The 17,239-nt window shown below is 45.6% G+C and overlaps 2 protein-coding genes across 2 annotated transcripts in view; both read right to left on the reverse strand.

The window, feature by feature from the left end:
- Nucleotides 1-17,239, reverse strand: part of LOC143766445 (uncharacterized) — a 459,812-nt gene that overhangs the window by 400,216 nt on the left and 42,357 nt on the right. The window lies entirely within an intron of this gene.
- LOC143766456 (uncharacterized) overlaps nt 1-17,239 on the reverse strand; it is a 44,684-nt gene that overhangs the window by 14,206 nt on the left and 13,239 nt on the right. The window contains exons 3-7 of the mRNA XM_077254170.1: nt 9,112-9,261; nt 8,803-8,982; nt 8,596-8,719; nt 8,415-8,512; nt 8,126-8,216 (exon numbers count right to left, since the gene is read on the reverse strand). Of these exons, the coding sequence (XP_077110285.1) occupies nt 8,126-8,216; nt 8,415-8,512; nt 8,596-8,719; nt 8,803-8,982; nt 9,112-9,189 (571 nt within the window). The 5' untranslated portion in view covers nt 9,190-9,261. The remainder of the gene's footprint in view (nt 1-8,125; nt 8,217-8,414; nt 8,513-8,595; nt 8,720-8,802; nt 8,983-9,111; nt 9,262-17,239) is intronic.

Below are 17,239 nucleotides of genomic sequence, written 5' to 3' on the forward strand. Positions count from 1 at the left end.
TCTGTGAATGGAGACATATTAGTAAGCATTGCTTAAAACCAGAACAGTCATGAAATAATTCGGAAAAAGTACTTTCATGGTTCATTTTATTGATTCCATCTTGACTTTCTGATTCTTTATAAAGCTGTTTAGTTTCCGCATGTTTATGATTGTCCAGTAAGACCCATCTGGTTTGGACACCAGAAACAGAGGGAAGTAGAATCCATTCCCCTCTTCTTGAGGAGGAACTTCTTGAAGAACGGCTTTGTTTACGAGTTCCATAACCTCGCATTCCAGGGCTGCTTGTTCTTTTGGAGAGGATCATAGTGGAGTTAATGCAAAATTCTGGGGAGGGAGGGAGTGGAAGTCTATCTGAAAGCCCGCCCCAACCAGATTCAGTATCCAGGGGCTGTTTGAGATATTTTCCCAGGCCTGAAGAAAACTGGAGAATCTTCCCCCCAGCCGGGGAAAACCATCACTTAGAGGATTATTTATTTCTAGAGGGATTTCCGAAGAGGAATCCCTTGTCTCTCCTTTTCCCTTCCTCCCATCCTTTTTGCTCCCTTGGGGGCCTTCTACAGAATTTTATTTGGCTCTGAAATAACCATTTAAGTGAGGGGGGGGGGCAGATTAGGGAATCCTTTCTTTTTGTCCCCTGCCTTCTGGAGGATATCGTCTAGTGTTTCCCCAAACAAAAATTCTCCCTCACATGGGATCGAGCATAATTTCTGTTTAGTTTGTAAATCACCCGGCCAGCATTTGAGCCAGAGGGCTCTATGGGCTGCATTTGAGAGGGCCACAGACTTGGATGTTAATCTAACTGAATCAGCTGATGAGTGAGCCAAAAAGGTGGCCGCACCCTGAATGAAAGGAATGGATTCCAGGACCTTGCTTCTGGGTACTCTAAGCTGTTTCTCTAACTGATCTACCCATATCATAAGGGATCTGGCGGTACAGGTGGCTGCTATGGCAGGCCTAAGATTACTCCCTGCCGCTTCCTATGCCCCTTTAAGGAAGGTGTCGGCTTTTTTATCTGAGGGGGTCTTTCAAAATACACATGTCCTCAAAGAGAAGAGCACTTTTTTAGAAGCTTTGGCTACCGCAACATCTAGTTTAGGGGCCTTATCCCATGATGTAGATGCTTCATCCTCAAATGGGTATTTCCTCTTAAGGGAAGGTAACGATTAGTTTTTCCTATCGGGCTTCTCCCATTCCTTTTTAATTAGGGCCCGAATAGTTTCCTTCAGGGGAAAAACTTTATGCCTCCTCTCTCTGGCCTAAAACCCCAAACATAATGTCCTGCATTGTTTTGTCAGGGCGGGGGTCAATTACCCCCATGGTAGATCTCACTGCTTTTACTAAAGGTACCTTCACACTAGGCGACTTTACAACGATAACGATAGCGATCCGTGACATTGCAGCGTCCTGGATAGCGATATCGTTGTGTTTGACACGCAGCAGCGATCTGGATCCTGCTGTGATATCGCTGGTCGTTGCTGAAAGTTCAGAACTTTATTTGGTCGTCAGATCGGCGTGTATCGTCGTGTTTGACAGCAAAAGCAACGATGCCATCGTGCGCAGGGCCGCACTTAGTAACCCGATATTTACCCTGGTTACCATTGTAAAAGTAAAAAAAAAACCAGTACTTACTCACCCTCTGATGTCTGTCACGTCCCCCGGCGTCCGCGCTGCTGCTCAGAGCTTCCTGCACTGAGCGTGTCAGTGCCGGCCGGAATGCAAGCACAGCGGTGACGTCACCGCTCTGCTGCTAGGGCCGGCGCTCACACAGTGCAGGGAAGCGGACGCCGAGGGACGCGAATGTAAGTATGTAGTGTTTGTTTTTTTACATTTACACTGGTAACCAGGGTAAACATCGGGTTACTAAGCGCGGCCCTGCGCTTAGCAACCCGATGTTTACCCTGGTTACCCGGGGACTTCGGCATCGTTGGTCGCTAGAGAGCTGTGTGACAGCTCTCCAGCGACCAAACAGCGACGCTGCAGCGATCGGCATTGTTGTCGATATCGCTGCAGCGTCGCTTAGTGTGAAGGTACCTTAAGGAGTCTACTTCATCTACAGGAAAACAGTGACGCCCCCCTTTCATCATCCGAGGACAAGGAGGAGTCCGATACATCTGAGCCTATGCGTCCAGAGCTAGAGGAATCAGACTGGGAGTCAATTGTGGTTTCCCTCCTCCTAACCTTATCTCCCTGTTTGAGGGACTTAAAGGCACTTTCAACCTCTGTTTTGATTATGGATATCAGTTCGGAGGCAAAGTCTGGGGTTTCCTTACACAGGACCTGTTCTATGTAAGAATGACACAGCTTCTTATGCCAGGCCTCAGGTAATGCTTTATCGCACATGGAGCAACGTCTGTGCTTCAACTTTCCCAATCTCTTCCTTCCCTAATTAAAAAGGGAAGAGAAGGGAACCCCAATTACAATGATGAACTCTCACGAAGATCACTCACCCATCAGAAGCACCGCAGGTACCGGTTCCGGAGGGGGGAGAGGATCCAGTAAAGGGCTTTTAGGAGATGGTGTCTTGTCCTTTGTGCCAGAATTTTTGCTACGCTGTGTAGAGTGGCTGCTAGACCATCCACATCACTTGCCACTTGAAGGATGTCTCTTAGCCTGCGCTTTTTGCTGGTGGTGCTGCTGCTGCTGGTCGCTGTCCTCCATGATTCACAGGGACTGCATGCAGCAGGGAGCATCTACCCATTCCCTCTTTTAAATTTGGCATGGGGGCTCACTTCTGGCCCATCTCCCCCCTGCGGCCGCGTCACCGGGGAGCGCCTCAGCTATGCATGCGCTTTACTTCCGGAGTGGTGGACATCTTAGTCCTCCTTCAGAGGGCACACTGCCCACAAGTGCGTTCACTGGGAATCCGCAAGCCCCTGACTCCTCTCCGGAGCAGCGGCTGCGCTTCCCCCCGCTCGCCCTGCAGGACCCCTCGGTCCCAGCGGCGGCCTCAGGCATTACACCATCAGTGGAAGGGGCCACCCCGCTACCAGAACCTGGACTGGCCGGCCCTGGAATCTTCTTCTGACGTCCATTCAGGTACCGCAAACCTGCAGATTCCCCGTCAGGGACAGGAAACCAACTGATGTAAGGGAGAGGTGCCGCCCTTTTATCCGTAGATTTCCTGTCCCTGAAGGGCAGATCACCTCTCTCCGTGGTGCTGTCATGGGGGATAGAGAATATAATACCAATGAAAAGTTCTACTCATCTTACAAAAAACAAGTCCCCACTCACGTCCATCATCTGTCAATGAAAAAACAGGTTTCTACATTATTAGTGGCTTGAAAAGCAACATGGCTTCCACAAACCAATCTAGCAAAATCCGCTCTACCAAAGTCAAATTTCCCGCTTGCTTCTGAGTCTTGCAGTGTGCCCAAACCATATAGTGCGTGTGTCTTCTGGAGCACAATCTGGGCACTATATGTTGGGTAATAAAATGGCATATTTTCAATGTATAACTCTCGAACATCCACTGCGCGCTAATTACCAAAAAATGGCAGCGTTGTCAAAATTGTCACTACTTCTATAGATTAATTCACTGAGGGTTATATTGTCCAAAATAGAGTCACTTTCTGGGGATTTCTACTGCTCTGGTTTTATGACATTTTGTCATATTAGGGATTCTACAAATGTTGTGTCCCATCTTCTATGGAATCTGCTTCTATGATGTCTGCTTATTCATTCTGTAGGCAGCGCTGGTAATGGAGGAGACATCAGAACCAGTGGCGCAGACTCTGTCCAGCCACTAAGATTAACCCCTTTCTGCCATCGGACGGAATAGTACATCCGATGGCAAATCCCCTGCTTTGATGCGGGCTCCAGCGGTGAGCCCGCATCAAAGCCTGGACATGTCAGGTGTTTTGTACAGCTGACATGTGCCCGCAATAGCGGCGGGTGGTATCACGATCCACCTGCTGCTATTAACTAGTTAAATGCTGCTGTGGTTAGCTAGTTAAATGCCGCTCATAGCAATGCTGTAATTCTACTACATAGGAGTGATCTGAGCATCGCTCCTACAGTACAGACCAAAAGTTTGGACACACCTTATTTAAAGATTTTTCTGTATTTTCAAAGCAGCTAAGTAAAGAAAAACGAGTGGCCATCACTACTTTAAGAAATGAAGGTCAGTCAGTCCGAAAAATTGGGAAAACTTTGAAAGTGTCCCCAAGTGCAGTTGCAAAAACCATCAAGCACTACAAAGAAACTGGCTCACATGAGGACCGCCCCAGGAAAGGAAGACCAAGAGTCACCTCTGCTTCTGAGGATAAGTTTATCCGAGTCACCAGCCTCAGAAATCACAGGTTAACAGCAGCTCAGATTAGAGACCTGGTCAATGCCACACAGAATTCTAGCAGCAGACACATCTCTACAACGACTGTTAAGAGACTTTGTGCAGCAGGCCTTCATGGCAAAACAGCTGCTAGGAAACCACTGCTAAGGACAGGCAACAAGCAGAAGAGACTTATTTGGGCTAAAGAACACAAGGAATGGACATTAGACCAGTGGAAATCTGTGCTTTGGTCTGATGAGTCCAAATTTGAGATCTTTTGTTCCAACCACCGTGTCTTTGTGCGACGCAGAAAAGGTGAACGGATGGACTCTACATGCCTGGTTCCCACCGTGAAGCATGAAGGAGGATTTGTGATGTTGTGTGGGTGCTTTGCTGGTGACACTGTTGGGGATTTATTAAAAATTGAAGGCATACTGAACCAGCATGGCTACCACAGAATCTTGGAGCGGCATGCTATTCCATCCGGTTTGCGTTTAGTTGGACCATCATTTATTTTTCAACAGGACAATGACCCCAAACACACCTCCAGTCTGTGTAAGGGCTATTTGACCAAGAAGGAGAGTGATGGGGTGCTACGCCAGATGACCTGGCCTCCACAGTCACCAGACCTGAACCCAATCGAGATGGTTTGGGGTGAGCTGGACCGCAGAGTGAAGGCAAAAGGGCCAACAAGTGCTAAGCATCTCTGGGAACTCCTTCAAGATTGTTGGAAGACCATTCCCGGTGACTACCTCTTGAAGCTCTTCAAGAGAGTGTGCAAAGTAGTCATCAAAGCAAAAGGTGGCTACTTTGAAGGACCTAGAATATAAGACATAATTTCAGTTGTTTCACACTTTTTTGTTAAGTATATAATTCCACATGTGTTAATTCATAGGTTTGAAGCCTTCAGTGTGAATGTACAATTTTCATAGTCATGAAAATACAGAAAAATCTTTAAATGAGAAGGTGTGTCCAAACGTTTGGTCTATACTGTATGTAGCAGAGCCGATCAGGCTGTACCAGCTTCTAGCCTCCCATCGAGGCTATTGGAGCATGGCAAAAGTAAAAAAAAAAAAAAGTTTTAAAATATGAAAAAATAAATAAATATATATATAAAAGTTCAAATCACCCACTTTCAGCAAAGTCAAAATTAAAAAAAAAATCAAACCTACACATATTTGGTATCACCGCGTTCAGAATCGCTTGATCTATCAATAGAAAAAAGAATTAACCTGATCGCTAAACGGCGTAGTGAGAATAAAAAAGAGTCAAAACACCCAAAACACCAGATAAACGTTTTTTTGTTCGCTGCGACATTGCATTAAAATGCAATGATGGGCGATCAAAAGAACGTATCTGCACAAAAATGGTATCATTAAAAACGTCAGCTTGGGGTGCAAAAAATAAGCCCTCACCCAACCCGAGATCCTGAAAAATGGAGACAGTACAGGTCTCGGAAAATTGCACAATTTTTTTTAGCAAAGTTTGGAATTTTTGTCACCACTTAGATAAAAAAGAACCTAGGCATGTTTGGTGTCTATGAACTTGTAATGACCTGGAGAATCATATTGGCAGGTCAGTTTTAGCATTTAGTGAACCTAGCAAAAAAGCCAAACAAAAAAACAGTGTGGGATTGCACTTTTTTTTGCAATTTCACGTCACTTGGAATTTTTTTCCCGCTTTCTAGTACCCGACATTGTAAAACCATAAGAGTCGTTCAAAAGTACAACTCGTCCCACAAAAAATAAGCCCTCACGTGGGCATATTGACGAAAAAATAAAAAAGTTATGGTCAGGGAAGGAGGGGAGCAAAAAATTAAAACGCAAGACTGAAAAGAACTCGATATTGCCATGTGAGGGCTTGGTTTTTGCGGGACGAGTTGTACTTTTGAGCAACACCATTGGTTTTACCATGTTGTGTACTAGAAAACGGGGAAAAAAATTCCAAGTAAGGTGAAATTGCAAAAAAAAGTGCAATCCCACACTGTTTTTTTGTTTGGCTGTTTTACTAGGTTCACTAAATGCTAAAACTGGTCATTATGAGTCCATAGACACCAAACATGTCTAGGTTCTTTTTTATCTAAGTGGTGAAAAAAAAAATCCAAACTTTGTTCAAATTTCTTTTTTTTAAATTGTGATTTTTCGTGATCTCGGGTTGGGTGAGGGCTTATGTTTTGGGTGCTGAGCTGACATTTTTAACGATACCATTTTGGTGCAGATATAATCTTTTGATTGCCCATTATTACATTTTAATGCAATGCTGTGGCGACCAAACGTAATTTTGGCGTTTTGACTTTTTTTTCTCGCTACACTGTATAGCGATCAGGTTAATTTTTTTTTTTCATTGATTGGGCGATTCTGAACACGGCGATACGAAATATGTGTAGGTTTGGTTTTATTTTTATTGTTTTATTTTGAATGGGGCGAAAGGGGGGTAATTTGAACTTTTATATTTTTAAAAACATTTTTTATTACTTTTTGCAATTAATAAACAGGAGACTAGAGACTGCTATACCCCGATTGGCTCTGCTACATAGAGGCGATGTTCAGTATGCCTCTATAAGGCCGGGGTCACACTTGCGAGTGTAATGCGAGAAACTCGCAGGAGTCACCAATACCCGACACTGCCACAGGCACTTGGGTCTGGAGTGTGCGGCTGCATGTATTTCTATGCAGCCGCACACTCTGGTCCCGAGTGCTGGCAGCAGTGCCAGGTATTGATGCGCGAGTTTCTCACATCACACTCGCAAGTGTGACCCCGCAGCAGGCAGCTGGAGATCGCGGCGGCCATTTTCCTGAAGCCGAGATCTAAATCTGCGAACTCGGCTTCATGAAAATGGCCGCCGCGATCTCCAAATCTGCGAACTCGGCTTCAGGAAAATGGCCGCCGCGATCTCCATCTGCGCACGCGTGGGCTCCCGCGGCCATTTTCCTGAAGCCCCGGGAAGCAGAGCACTCCATCTGTGCACGCGCGGCCTCAGGGAGATGTCCGCCGCCACCGATAAACCGGTGATTAACCCGGCTCTGCTGCTCACAGCGCATTCCGGGCCGCTGCGTCACCTCACCTGTGGAAGGGACCCTGCACATGCCATACCGCACCTCTGTCGCCGCACCTCTGCCACCGCCACCACACCACTGCGGGTAAGCCTGCATTACAACTATAAGACGCACCCCCTATTTTCCCCCCTTTTTTTGGGGGGAAAAAGTGCGTCTTGTAGTCCGAAAAATACGGTAGTTTATCACAATCCTCATTGAAGTTAGTCGGTTTTAAGAAAGAAATAGAAAATTCAGTATAAAGGGAAACTCTTATTATTGTATAGAAATTCACACTTGGCCTCACTGCACATTTAATGTTATCGATCCTAAAAGTGAAGTTTGGCCAGAAAGACTGGACCTGGTCTTGTAGGGACCATATGAGCACATTCAGCAGCACAGAAGGGAGAGAAGGTAGATTCATCCAATAAGATCTCAGGGTTCTTGGAAGCCAACAGCATCATTACCCTCCGCTTTCTCTTACAGGCCCATCATAATGTTTTCTTCAAGTGATTTTCTAACTTGTCAGCACATTCTACGTACGCTGTCATTTGGCTTTGTAGTTTACAGATCTGGACAGGAAACGGTCAGTGTCTTCTAATTTCAAGGGGGTAGGTGGATCCTCCAGGCTATACGTTCTATATAAAAGGGCTTTTAATGCCAAAAGTCATTTGAACAGTTTTGGATGGAGGAAAATGTTGTAGCTTAGAGGTAAAATGGTGATCACATGATTGTGATACGGCAGCACTACACCACCGATAAAGCAGCCACAGACGGTGACTTAGAAGAATCTGTGACTTCCCTGCATTTAGTGGTTACTACTCACCTCGGTAGTCATATGTAGGAATCTCCTCTTTATACCACTCATCACCCCACACATATGTCTCTGTAGTATTAATATGGGTCAGATCTTCACCCTGAAACAAATATTGTAAAAGTCACAGACAGATGGAGAAGTCCCATCTATGATCAGCTCTAATCCTGCCATCTCCACCGTTCTCATTACACAAGTATAAAACATATAATACTGGTGGATAAAACAAGACTGAGCACAAGACCTTCACAGCCATCTACACATCATAGGGGAGATCTCCTGACACCTTCTCTCCACCTACCTGATGATCCTGAGGAGCATTGGGATCTTCTTGTTTACAGTCCTGTGGAAGAAGAGGACGGGGACATCTCTCGGGTGTTGTCCTCTTACTGGATAGATCTGAACGAAACACATACAGGGACTGAATTCATTCTTTACATACAGATAATTATAGGCAGCGTGTATTTAGTCCTGTCTATTACCTGGAGATGTGAGGGGCTGGGGAACCTCCATCATGACGTCCTTGTACAGACCTTTGTGTCCTTCAAGATACTCCCACTCCTCCATGGAGAAATAGACAGCGACATCCTGACACCTTATAGGAACCTGACACATACAATGATACCATCATCCCCCCGATCCCTTCATAGCATTACTATATAATGTCCCAGCATTCCCAGCAGTGTCACCTCTCCGGTCAGCAGCTCAATCATCTTGTAGGTGAGTTCTAGGATCTTCTGGTCATTGATTTCCTCATGTATCAGGGGGTGAGGTGGAGACTCCATGATTGGGCTCAGGGATCTTCCCCATCCCTCAGACACAGGGTCCTGACAGCGCTCACTAGAGGTCTTCTTCACTACTGTGTAATCCTGGTTATGGAGAGACACATTAATAAATCTCACTACAGACATTTCCAGAGTCCTCACCTCTCCAGTTCTGTCCATCTGTTATTCTCATAGATAAGAATGATGTAATGTGACGTCATCAGAACCTCTCACCTCTCCAGTAAGCCGGAAGAGGATCTCTAGGGTAAGGTGTAATATCCTCTCCGCCATCTTGTCTCTGTCCATATCCATCCTTGATGGGTAAATCAGAAAAATTCTCTTATATAGAAGATCTTCACTGAGAGGATCCGATATTGTAGAGACCTGAATGAGAAGAAGATGAGCCGATGAAACATCATAAAAATCCTGTGTAATAATACAATTACTGGAGATAATAAGGGAAACATATAAGAAGATAGAACTTGTAGCTCTTGTATTCTTAGTCTTTTATGTACTGGAACCTAAGTTGAATTATTGACAAAGACATCTCCTCCATGCTCCCAATGACTGGCTATGTTACTCACTGCTTTTGCGACTGATTGGCTGTAGGAATCACAAGTTCATTAGGACTGACGAGAAAATACAGAGATTGGCAGGGACCCAAGAACCTATGGTATTTTTGTTCTTTTACAGTATTTAGTTTCATTGTTTAGATCTACTAATAAAACCTATATATTTTTGGCCACAGACAACAAGCAGTTTCTTCCTCGGAGTCGACAGCTGAATACGTTCCTCATAGACTCATCTCCCATAACACTAATTCTCGTCTCATTTACCGACTCAGGAATCGGCATTAGCAATACTGCAGGAGATATTCATTACACGTGACAGGAGAACTAACGACTTCATGATGAGGACGACATCTTCATCTTCTACTACGGCTCTAGAAACATATTTGTCCAGAATCCATCACTGACTCCATCACCACCGGCCGTCTATATGAAGGTTTCCCGTCTTCCCCGCACTGTAATCTTCTATCACGTTAGATCTCAGCTCTGAGTCACACACAGAAGTTTGAGGCTTTTATAAAAGACTAGATGGTAGCCAAATTCTAACGCATCGGGTATTCTAGAATATTTATGTAGTTTATTTATGAAGATTTTAGAATAATGCAATTTATACACAGGATTCGGCCGGCCGCGACCAAATAGCGAAGCGTGGTTCAAATCCCGCACCAATTCGCGGCCGGACTGCGCCTGTCGCCGATTGTTTGCGGCCGGCCACGTAGTATATAGCACAGCCACGTAGTATATAACAGCCCACATAGTAAATAGCACAGCCAAGTAGTATATTGCACAGCCACGTAGTATATAACAGCCCACGTAGTAAATAGCACAGCCACGTAGTATATTGCACAGTCACGTAGTATATAGCACAGCCCACGGAGAATATAGCACAGCCCACGGAGAATATAGCACAGCCACATAGTATATAACACAGCCCACGGAGTATATAGCACAGCCCCTGGAGTGTATAACAGCCCACATAGCATATAACACAGCCACGTAGTATTTAACAGCCCACACACGCAGTATATAACACAGCCCACGTGGTGTATAACACAGCCCACGTAGCGTATAACACAGGCCACATAGTATATAACAGCCCACGTAGTGTATAACACAGCCCACGTAGTATATAGCACAGCTCATGTAGTATATTGCACAGCCACGTAGTATATAGCACAGCTCACGTAGTATATAGCACAGCTCACGTAGTACATAGCACAGCTCACGTAGTACATAGCACAGCTCACGTAGTACATAGCACAGCTCACGTAGTACATTGCACAGCCCACATAGTACATTGCACAGCCCACGTAGTACATTGCACAGCCCACGTAGTACATAGCACAGCTCACGTAGTACATTGCACAGCCCACATAGTACATTGCACAGCCCACGTAGTACATTGCACAGCCCACGTAGTACATTGCACAGCTCACGTAGTACATAGCACAGCTCACGTAGTACATTGCACAGCCCACATAGTACATTGCACAGCCCACGTAGTACATTGCACAGCCCACGTAGTACATTGCACAGCCCACGTAGTACATTGCACAGCCCACGTAGTACATTGCACAGCCCACGTAGTACATTGCACAGCCCACGTAGTACATTGCACAGCCCACGTAGTACATTGCACAGCCCACGTAGTACATTGCACAGCCTACGTAGCATATTGCACAGCCCACGTAGTATATAGCAATGTGGGCATAATATCCCTGTTAAAAAAAAGAATTAAAATAAAAAATAGTTATATATACTCGCCTTCTGTTGGCCCCTGGATCCAGGCGAAACGTTTACCGATGCTCCTCGCGCGCTCCGGTCCCAAGAGTGCATTGCGGTCTTGCGAGATGATGACGTAGCGGTCTCGCGAGACCGCTATGTCATCATCTTGCGAGATCGCAATGCATGGAGCAGTCACCGGATCGTCGCGAGGAGCGGGAAAGGCCTGTTCTGGATCCGAGGGCCGGTGAGTATATAACTATTTTTTTTTTTATTATTATTTTTAACATTAGATCTTTTTACTATTGATGATGCATAGGCAGCATTAACGGAGTGCGTTACACCGCGGCATAAAGCGGTCCGTTAAAGCTGCCATTAACCCTGTGTGAGCGCTGACTGGAGGGGAGTATGGAGCGGGTACTGACTGCGGGGAGTAAGGAGCGGCCATTTTGCCGCCGGACTGTGCCCGTCGCTGATTGGTCGTGGCTGTTTTGCCGCGACCAATCAGCGACTTGGGATTTCCATTACAGACAGACCGACAGAAAGACGGAAGTGACCCTTAGACAATTATATAGTACATGGTTTGTAAAAACAGCAAGACAGGAGATATTTGATGCCAATGTCTCCATGTACAGTGTTTCTTTTTCTCTGGATATGATGCTTTTGGGGGGCATTTTCCCATATGCTTCTATATATTACATGAAAAACATTATACTCTGTCTGGAGGCCAAGAAAGGGCCCCCCTTGTGATTCTTATAATGAGACAACACAAACCCCCCTAAATATAACATTTTCTAACAACCCCACAATCTGTGACTCTTCAGGGTAAATCGCTCTCTCACCATTGGATTAGAGCTGATACTATGGAGCTAAAGTGACTAAGGCCGCTTTCACATTTGCGGTTGTGTCCGCAGCGTTTAATCCGCAAATATCCGCATGCGTTGTGTATTCCTATCTTTAACATTATCGACGCATGCGTTTTTCTGTGTTCGCGTTTTGCCGCGTTTGACGATGCATGCGTCGTCTAGTCGTCTGCGTCTTGGCGCGGAAATGCAACATGTAGTAATTTTTAGAGGCGTCATTTTGCCGCCTGGAAACGTATGCGGCTGATTGCGCAAGGTTTGCGCCGAAAAAACGCATTGTAGTCTATGTAAACGCATGCGTTTTTCTGTACATGCGTTTGCTTGCGTTTGCCGACGCATGCGTCTCAATTGAGAAAAACATGTCTAGACACTGATAAGCCACCCCCCACATACAAGGTGATAAAGGGAGGGAGTGGACATTGGCAGTTCACTACTCATCAGACTGCCTTGCAGACGAGACGCCCCACAGCCCCTTGGAGCAGCAAACAAGCCTCTGAACTATGTGAGTATATCCTATCCAATGCATTTCTTTTCTATAATCTGTGTCTATATGCCCTAATTTCTATCATTTCTTTCTTTCTGCACGCATCAGAATGTCTTCTTCTTCTGATGAGGAAACGCCTGGGCCTGCACAAGGGGAACATGTCAGTGAAGTGAGTATTCACCTCCTCAGATTGGTAAGTATTCACTGTCACATCTACACATATGACAATGTATATTTTCCCTTTTTCAGACCACTTCTACAGCGGAAGAGACTGGGCAGGAGACTGGGCAGGAGCAGCATAGTCACGGTCGGGTGAAACGGCGGCATCGTGTAAGTATACCTGGCTGACTGTTTATTGTATCCTAACTTTACAATTCTTGATTCTTCATTTCTTTCTACTTCTCTCTTTCTTTCCCTTCTGCTTCAGCACCAGTGTTTTTTTTTTATTTCAATATTCATGCCATTCCTCTGATTCTGTTTTCTGTCTTCCGTATGTGAATGCCTCCAATATTAATGTCCTTTTTGTTGTTAGGTTCCAGAAGGGGATGAGGACCTCATTGAGAATGAACACCTCATCTCCCTGGTTCATGAGCGAGTCGCATTGTGGGACACCAGGGATCCACTGCACGCCAACAATGTGACGATCCGGAGGCTTTGGAATGAGGTGGCCGCAGCGTTGTGGGATGGCTGGGCCAATGCCCCGGCTCGGGTCCGTTCTGCATTTGGTAAGTATCGCAATGCAGTGTGATGTAGTCAATACCTTGGCCATGCTCACTCAACTGTGTATGATGAGAGAAAGTCATTACTTTTTCACAGCACATACAGTTGTGTGACCACGATCAAAAGACCATTGTCCTAACAATTATGTTTTGTTTTGTCAACAGTGTCAAAAGTCAAAACACGTTGGCGATCGATGAAGGACCGCTTCAACAAGGACCTGCGCCAAGAGAGCCAGCTTCCAAGTGGTTCTGCAGCAAGGATACGCAAATACAAGTACCACCGCATCCTTGCGTTTTTGAGACCGGTCCTTGCACGAAGAACGTAAGTATATTGGTTAAAAAAGAAAAATAAAAGTTGTGTATAATGCTAGTTTTTTTGGGTCACTATTTTGAATCAGTATTTGTAATCCAAAACCATGATTGATTGATACATGCAGAAGTGGGGTACGTGTTCTTTGAATACTTTCCCTCACATAGTTCCTCTCCAGGTTTTGGCTTACCAATACTGATTTGAAATACCGAGCAAATACTGACAGTGTGACGGCAGCCTACACAACAGATCTATAGTCATCAAGTCAGGTGTCAGAAATAATGAATTCAGGATGCCAATGGCTTCTCAATTCATTTTTCCTGGCACTTGTCCTGGTGAGTATACAGGTGGCTTGTATGTCCTCCATCGTCAATTCGTATTTTCCATCAGTATTTGTAATCCAAAACCATGAGTGATTGATACATGCAGATAGATCCGTTTTGTGTGGTTCAAGTCCCGACTTGAATAGGGCTTCAGGAGATTTTCACTCATCTGAAAGGCCTCATCCCCAACCATTACAAATGGCAGCGGTGGGCCTTGTGTGTAGGGGAGTGGTCGTGGGAAATTAAAATTTTTGCCATAAACACGTCGGCCCATATCAGAGTTTTTAAAAGTCTGTGAATCGTTGCCACGGCCAAAAGCACCAATGTCCACAGCAATAAAGCGACAGTCCGCATCGGCTATTGCCATGAGAACTACTGAAAAATATTTCTTGTAGTTGAAGAACTGTGATCCCGTTCTGGCTGGTTTGATAATCCGGATGTGCTTACCATCCACCGCACCCAAACAGTTGGGAAAATCACAAACAGTCCAAAATTTTTCAGCAATTTCTTTCCACATGTCCTCCGTGGGTATGGGTATAAATTCCTCACGGAGAACGTTCCATAAAGCCCGGCAGGTGTCAAAAACAATTCCGAACAGTGTGGAAATTCCAAGGCGGTACTGGAAATGAAGGGATGACAAGCTCTCTCCAGTTGCAAGAAATCTATAGAAAGAATAAATAATTTACAAAAATGCAAAAAATACATGTCAGACCTGCAAAAATTATGGCTAGCTTTTGTTTAGAATTATTACGTACCTTAAGGTAACCAGGAGACGTTCCGCTGGTGGAATGGCTCTACGGAGCTGTGTGTCCTGTCTCCGGATGGCTCCTTGGACACGATCAAGCAAATCCCGGAAAGAGTCTTGTGACATCCTTGTATATTCCGGGAATTTTTCTGGGTTCTCATTGAGCTCACCATACAGGGTGTGATATGCACCACGGCTCTCCCGCAGTTCTACAATGGGGTGTTGCCAAAACCGCCTACGCCGTGTCCTTCTCTGTCTTTCCCGGTTTCGGTGTTGCTCCCAAGCAAACGCACATGCCAGAAAAATCTTGATGCTCAGATCCAGTTTGAAGTAAAAGCTATCCATGTGAAGATCCATCTTGTCACAGGATACAGGAGCAAAATCTGAAGATTTCAGCTGTCCTAGGGTCTATATATAGATTTCACATAATACACGCCCTCTGTACTCCCATTGGCTGTTTCTTGTGATCTAGATTTTTCTCTAGTAAATTTTTGCAACATGCGCACAAAAAACGTGCAGCGCCCCAGAGTCCTGGTCGTTGCAGTACTGTTGCTCCGCCACTATGGGGAGCTATGGTGCGTCCGATGGCACTGAAGGAGTTCATCTGATCAGGTATCACAGACACCAATACATTTCACAGCCGGGCCTCCGGGGGGAGCTAAGGGTGCTATTCATTAGGCCACTCCCCACCATAGTGGGTAAACTGGGGGTCAGGCAGGAAGTTAGATCAGAAAGCTGACTGGGTTGGAACCAGGCAACACCTTGTGGCAGAGGGTGTTGTAGGGGAAGATACAGTAGGGTCTCTGTCAGGGGTGGGATCCTGACAGAGGCTTGGCAACGAGAACGAACGTAACGGGCCCGCGCCTGCTCCGGGTAGCGGCGGTGCCCAAGAAAGGATTAGAAGAGAGATAGATTGTGCTGAGTGAGAAACGGGATCACGCAAAGGAGAAATACCAGTAGGAGTCGTGCTGTAAGACCGAAGCAACATCCTACTGAGGCGCACTACCGGTGGCCGGAACGCCGAGGGAGTAGAATAACATTCAGCTTCAAGCAATACTCCAAACAGCGGCAGGGCAGTCAGTCTCAGGCGGGCTGTCTAACTCAAATCACCTATGAAGTCTTGGGAGGCAATTGCGGGAGAGGGGCGTCTCTAGGGTCCCGGAAGAACTCCAGGCCTACCCGTCAAACGGGTGCCGTTCCTACCCGAACCTCAGGGAGGGACGGAGGATTAGCAGAACATCATCTAGTCGAGTTGTGAAGGAACATCAGAAACAGACACAACAGTTGTGGGGTACTTTCCGTAAGCACAGCAGGGAAGGACTACAACACATAGCGCTAGGGGGAAGGCACAGATTTCCTCCTGTGAAGAGAACTCTGGAAGTGTCATTGGACCGGCCGGACTTGCGCAGCCTGGTGAGCCGTATTCTGGATTGAGGACTCAGAGATCTTCAGTAAAGAGGTAAAGAGACTGCAACCTGGTGTCCTCGTTATTTACCGCGACCTGCACCCCACAACTGCACCGTTACAACACCACTTATTGCACCGGACGTCCCCCACTGACAGACAGGGCCACGGACCGGGTCTAGCCACCGTGACAACCCCAGGACTGAGACCTAGAGGCCCGGCTCCGGGTACCCCTCGGCCCTGCGGTGGTGTGGGGGCGCTCCAAACGCAAACGCATGGAAAACGCGTAAAAAAGCATGTAAATGCAGCGTTTTAATGACGCATGCGGTAACCGTAAGCGGTTTTAAAATGCTGCGTTTACACGCATTTTCGTGCGTTTTTCGTGTCCTTGCGTTTGCGGATTGAACGCTGCAGATTAAAACGCAAATGTGAAAGTAGCCTAAACAGACTTTCTGTCACCTCCATAAAGGGGCACTTTTCCGTGTTTGTCAGAACTGTCCGAGGATTATTAGAGGTGATAGTTTCCCCCCAATTAGAAGGGACACCTGTGGATATTGGGGTCTTAACCTGCTACAGTTCTGGTGGGATTTAATTGGTAAAGTGCTGGAATCACTTTCTCCCAAAGGGTTAAATGTCCTCTGTAACTTCAATGTCTTTCTATGAAGCTTCTTCTCTGAACTTTCTTCCTCCGTTTTCTGCCGTATTTCTATTACTCTCCGGAATCAGGAATGTATTAAGTCCTATAGAAACTGCGGAGAAAGAATCATTTCTTTTTTTTTTTTTTGTTTCAATATTTTTATTTGGAGAACAAAATTTCACAACAATTTCCCAACATGGGAGTACATAAAATACAAAAATTTGCATAATTATCAACGCTAACATTGTGATATATGGGGGAAGTATTAATGTTGAACAATGAAAGACAAGACAAAAACAAGACAGAAACAAAAGGGAATAAGTGCATGCCCAACTACAGTGTAAAACCACTCCACTATTAATACAATAATAATATTCTCACATAACAGCAAGTATTGATCGGTAATCAATATTATCCAGGTCAGAGTTCCCACTCCTTTGAAGATAGAAATAAAAAGCTATATCTCAGGGAGACAAAGTAAGAGCCAACTGCATTTGACCATCCGGACATAGTTCAAGCCATGGTGACCAGGTCTGGAAGAAGGAGTTCCAGCTATCAGTTCTCGTTGCTTGAATGCGTTCATATA

The sequence above is a fragment of the Ranitomeya variabilis genome, chromosome 4, assembly GCF_051348905.1.
Source record: "Ranitomeya variabilis isolate aRanVar5 chromosome 4, aRanVar5.hap1, whole genome shotgun sequence".
Taxonomy (NCBI): Eukaryota; Metazoa; Chordata; class Amphibia; order Anura; family Dendrobatidae; genus Ranitomeya; species Ranitomeya variabilis.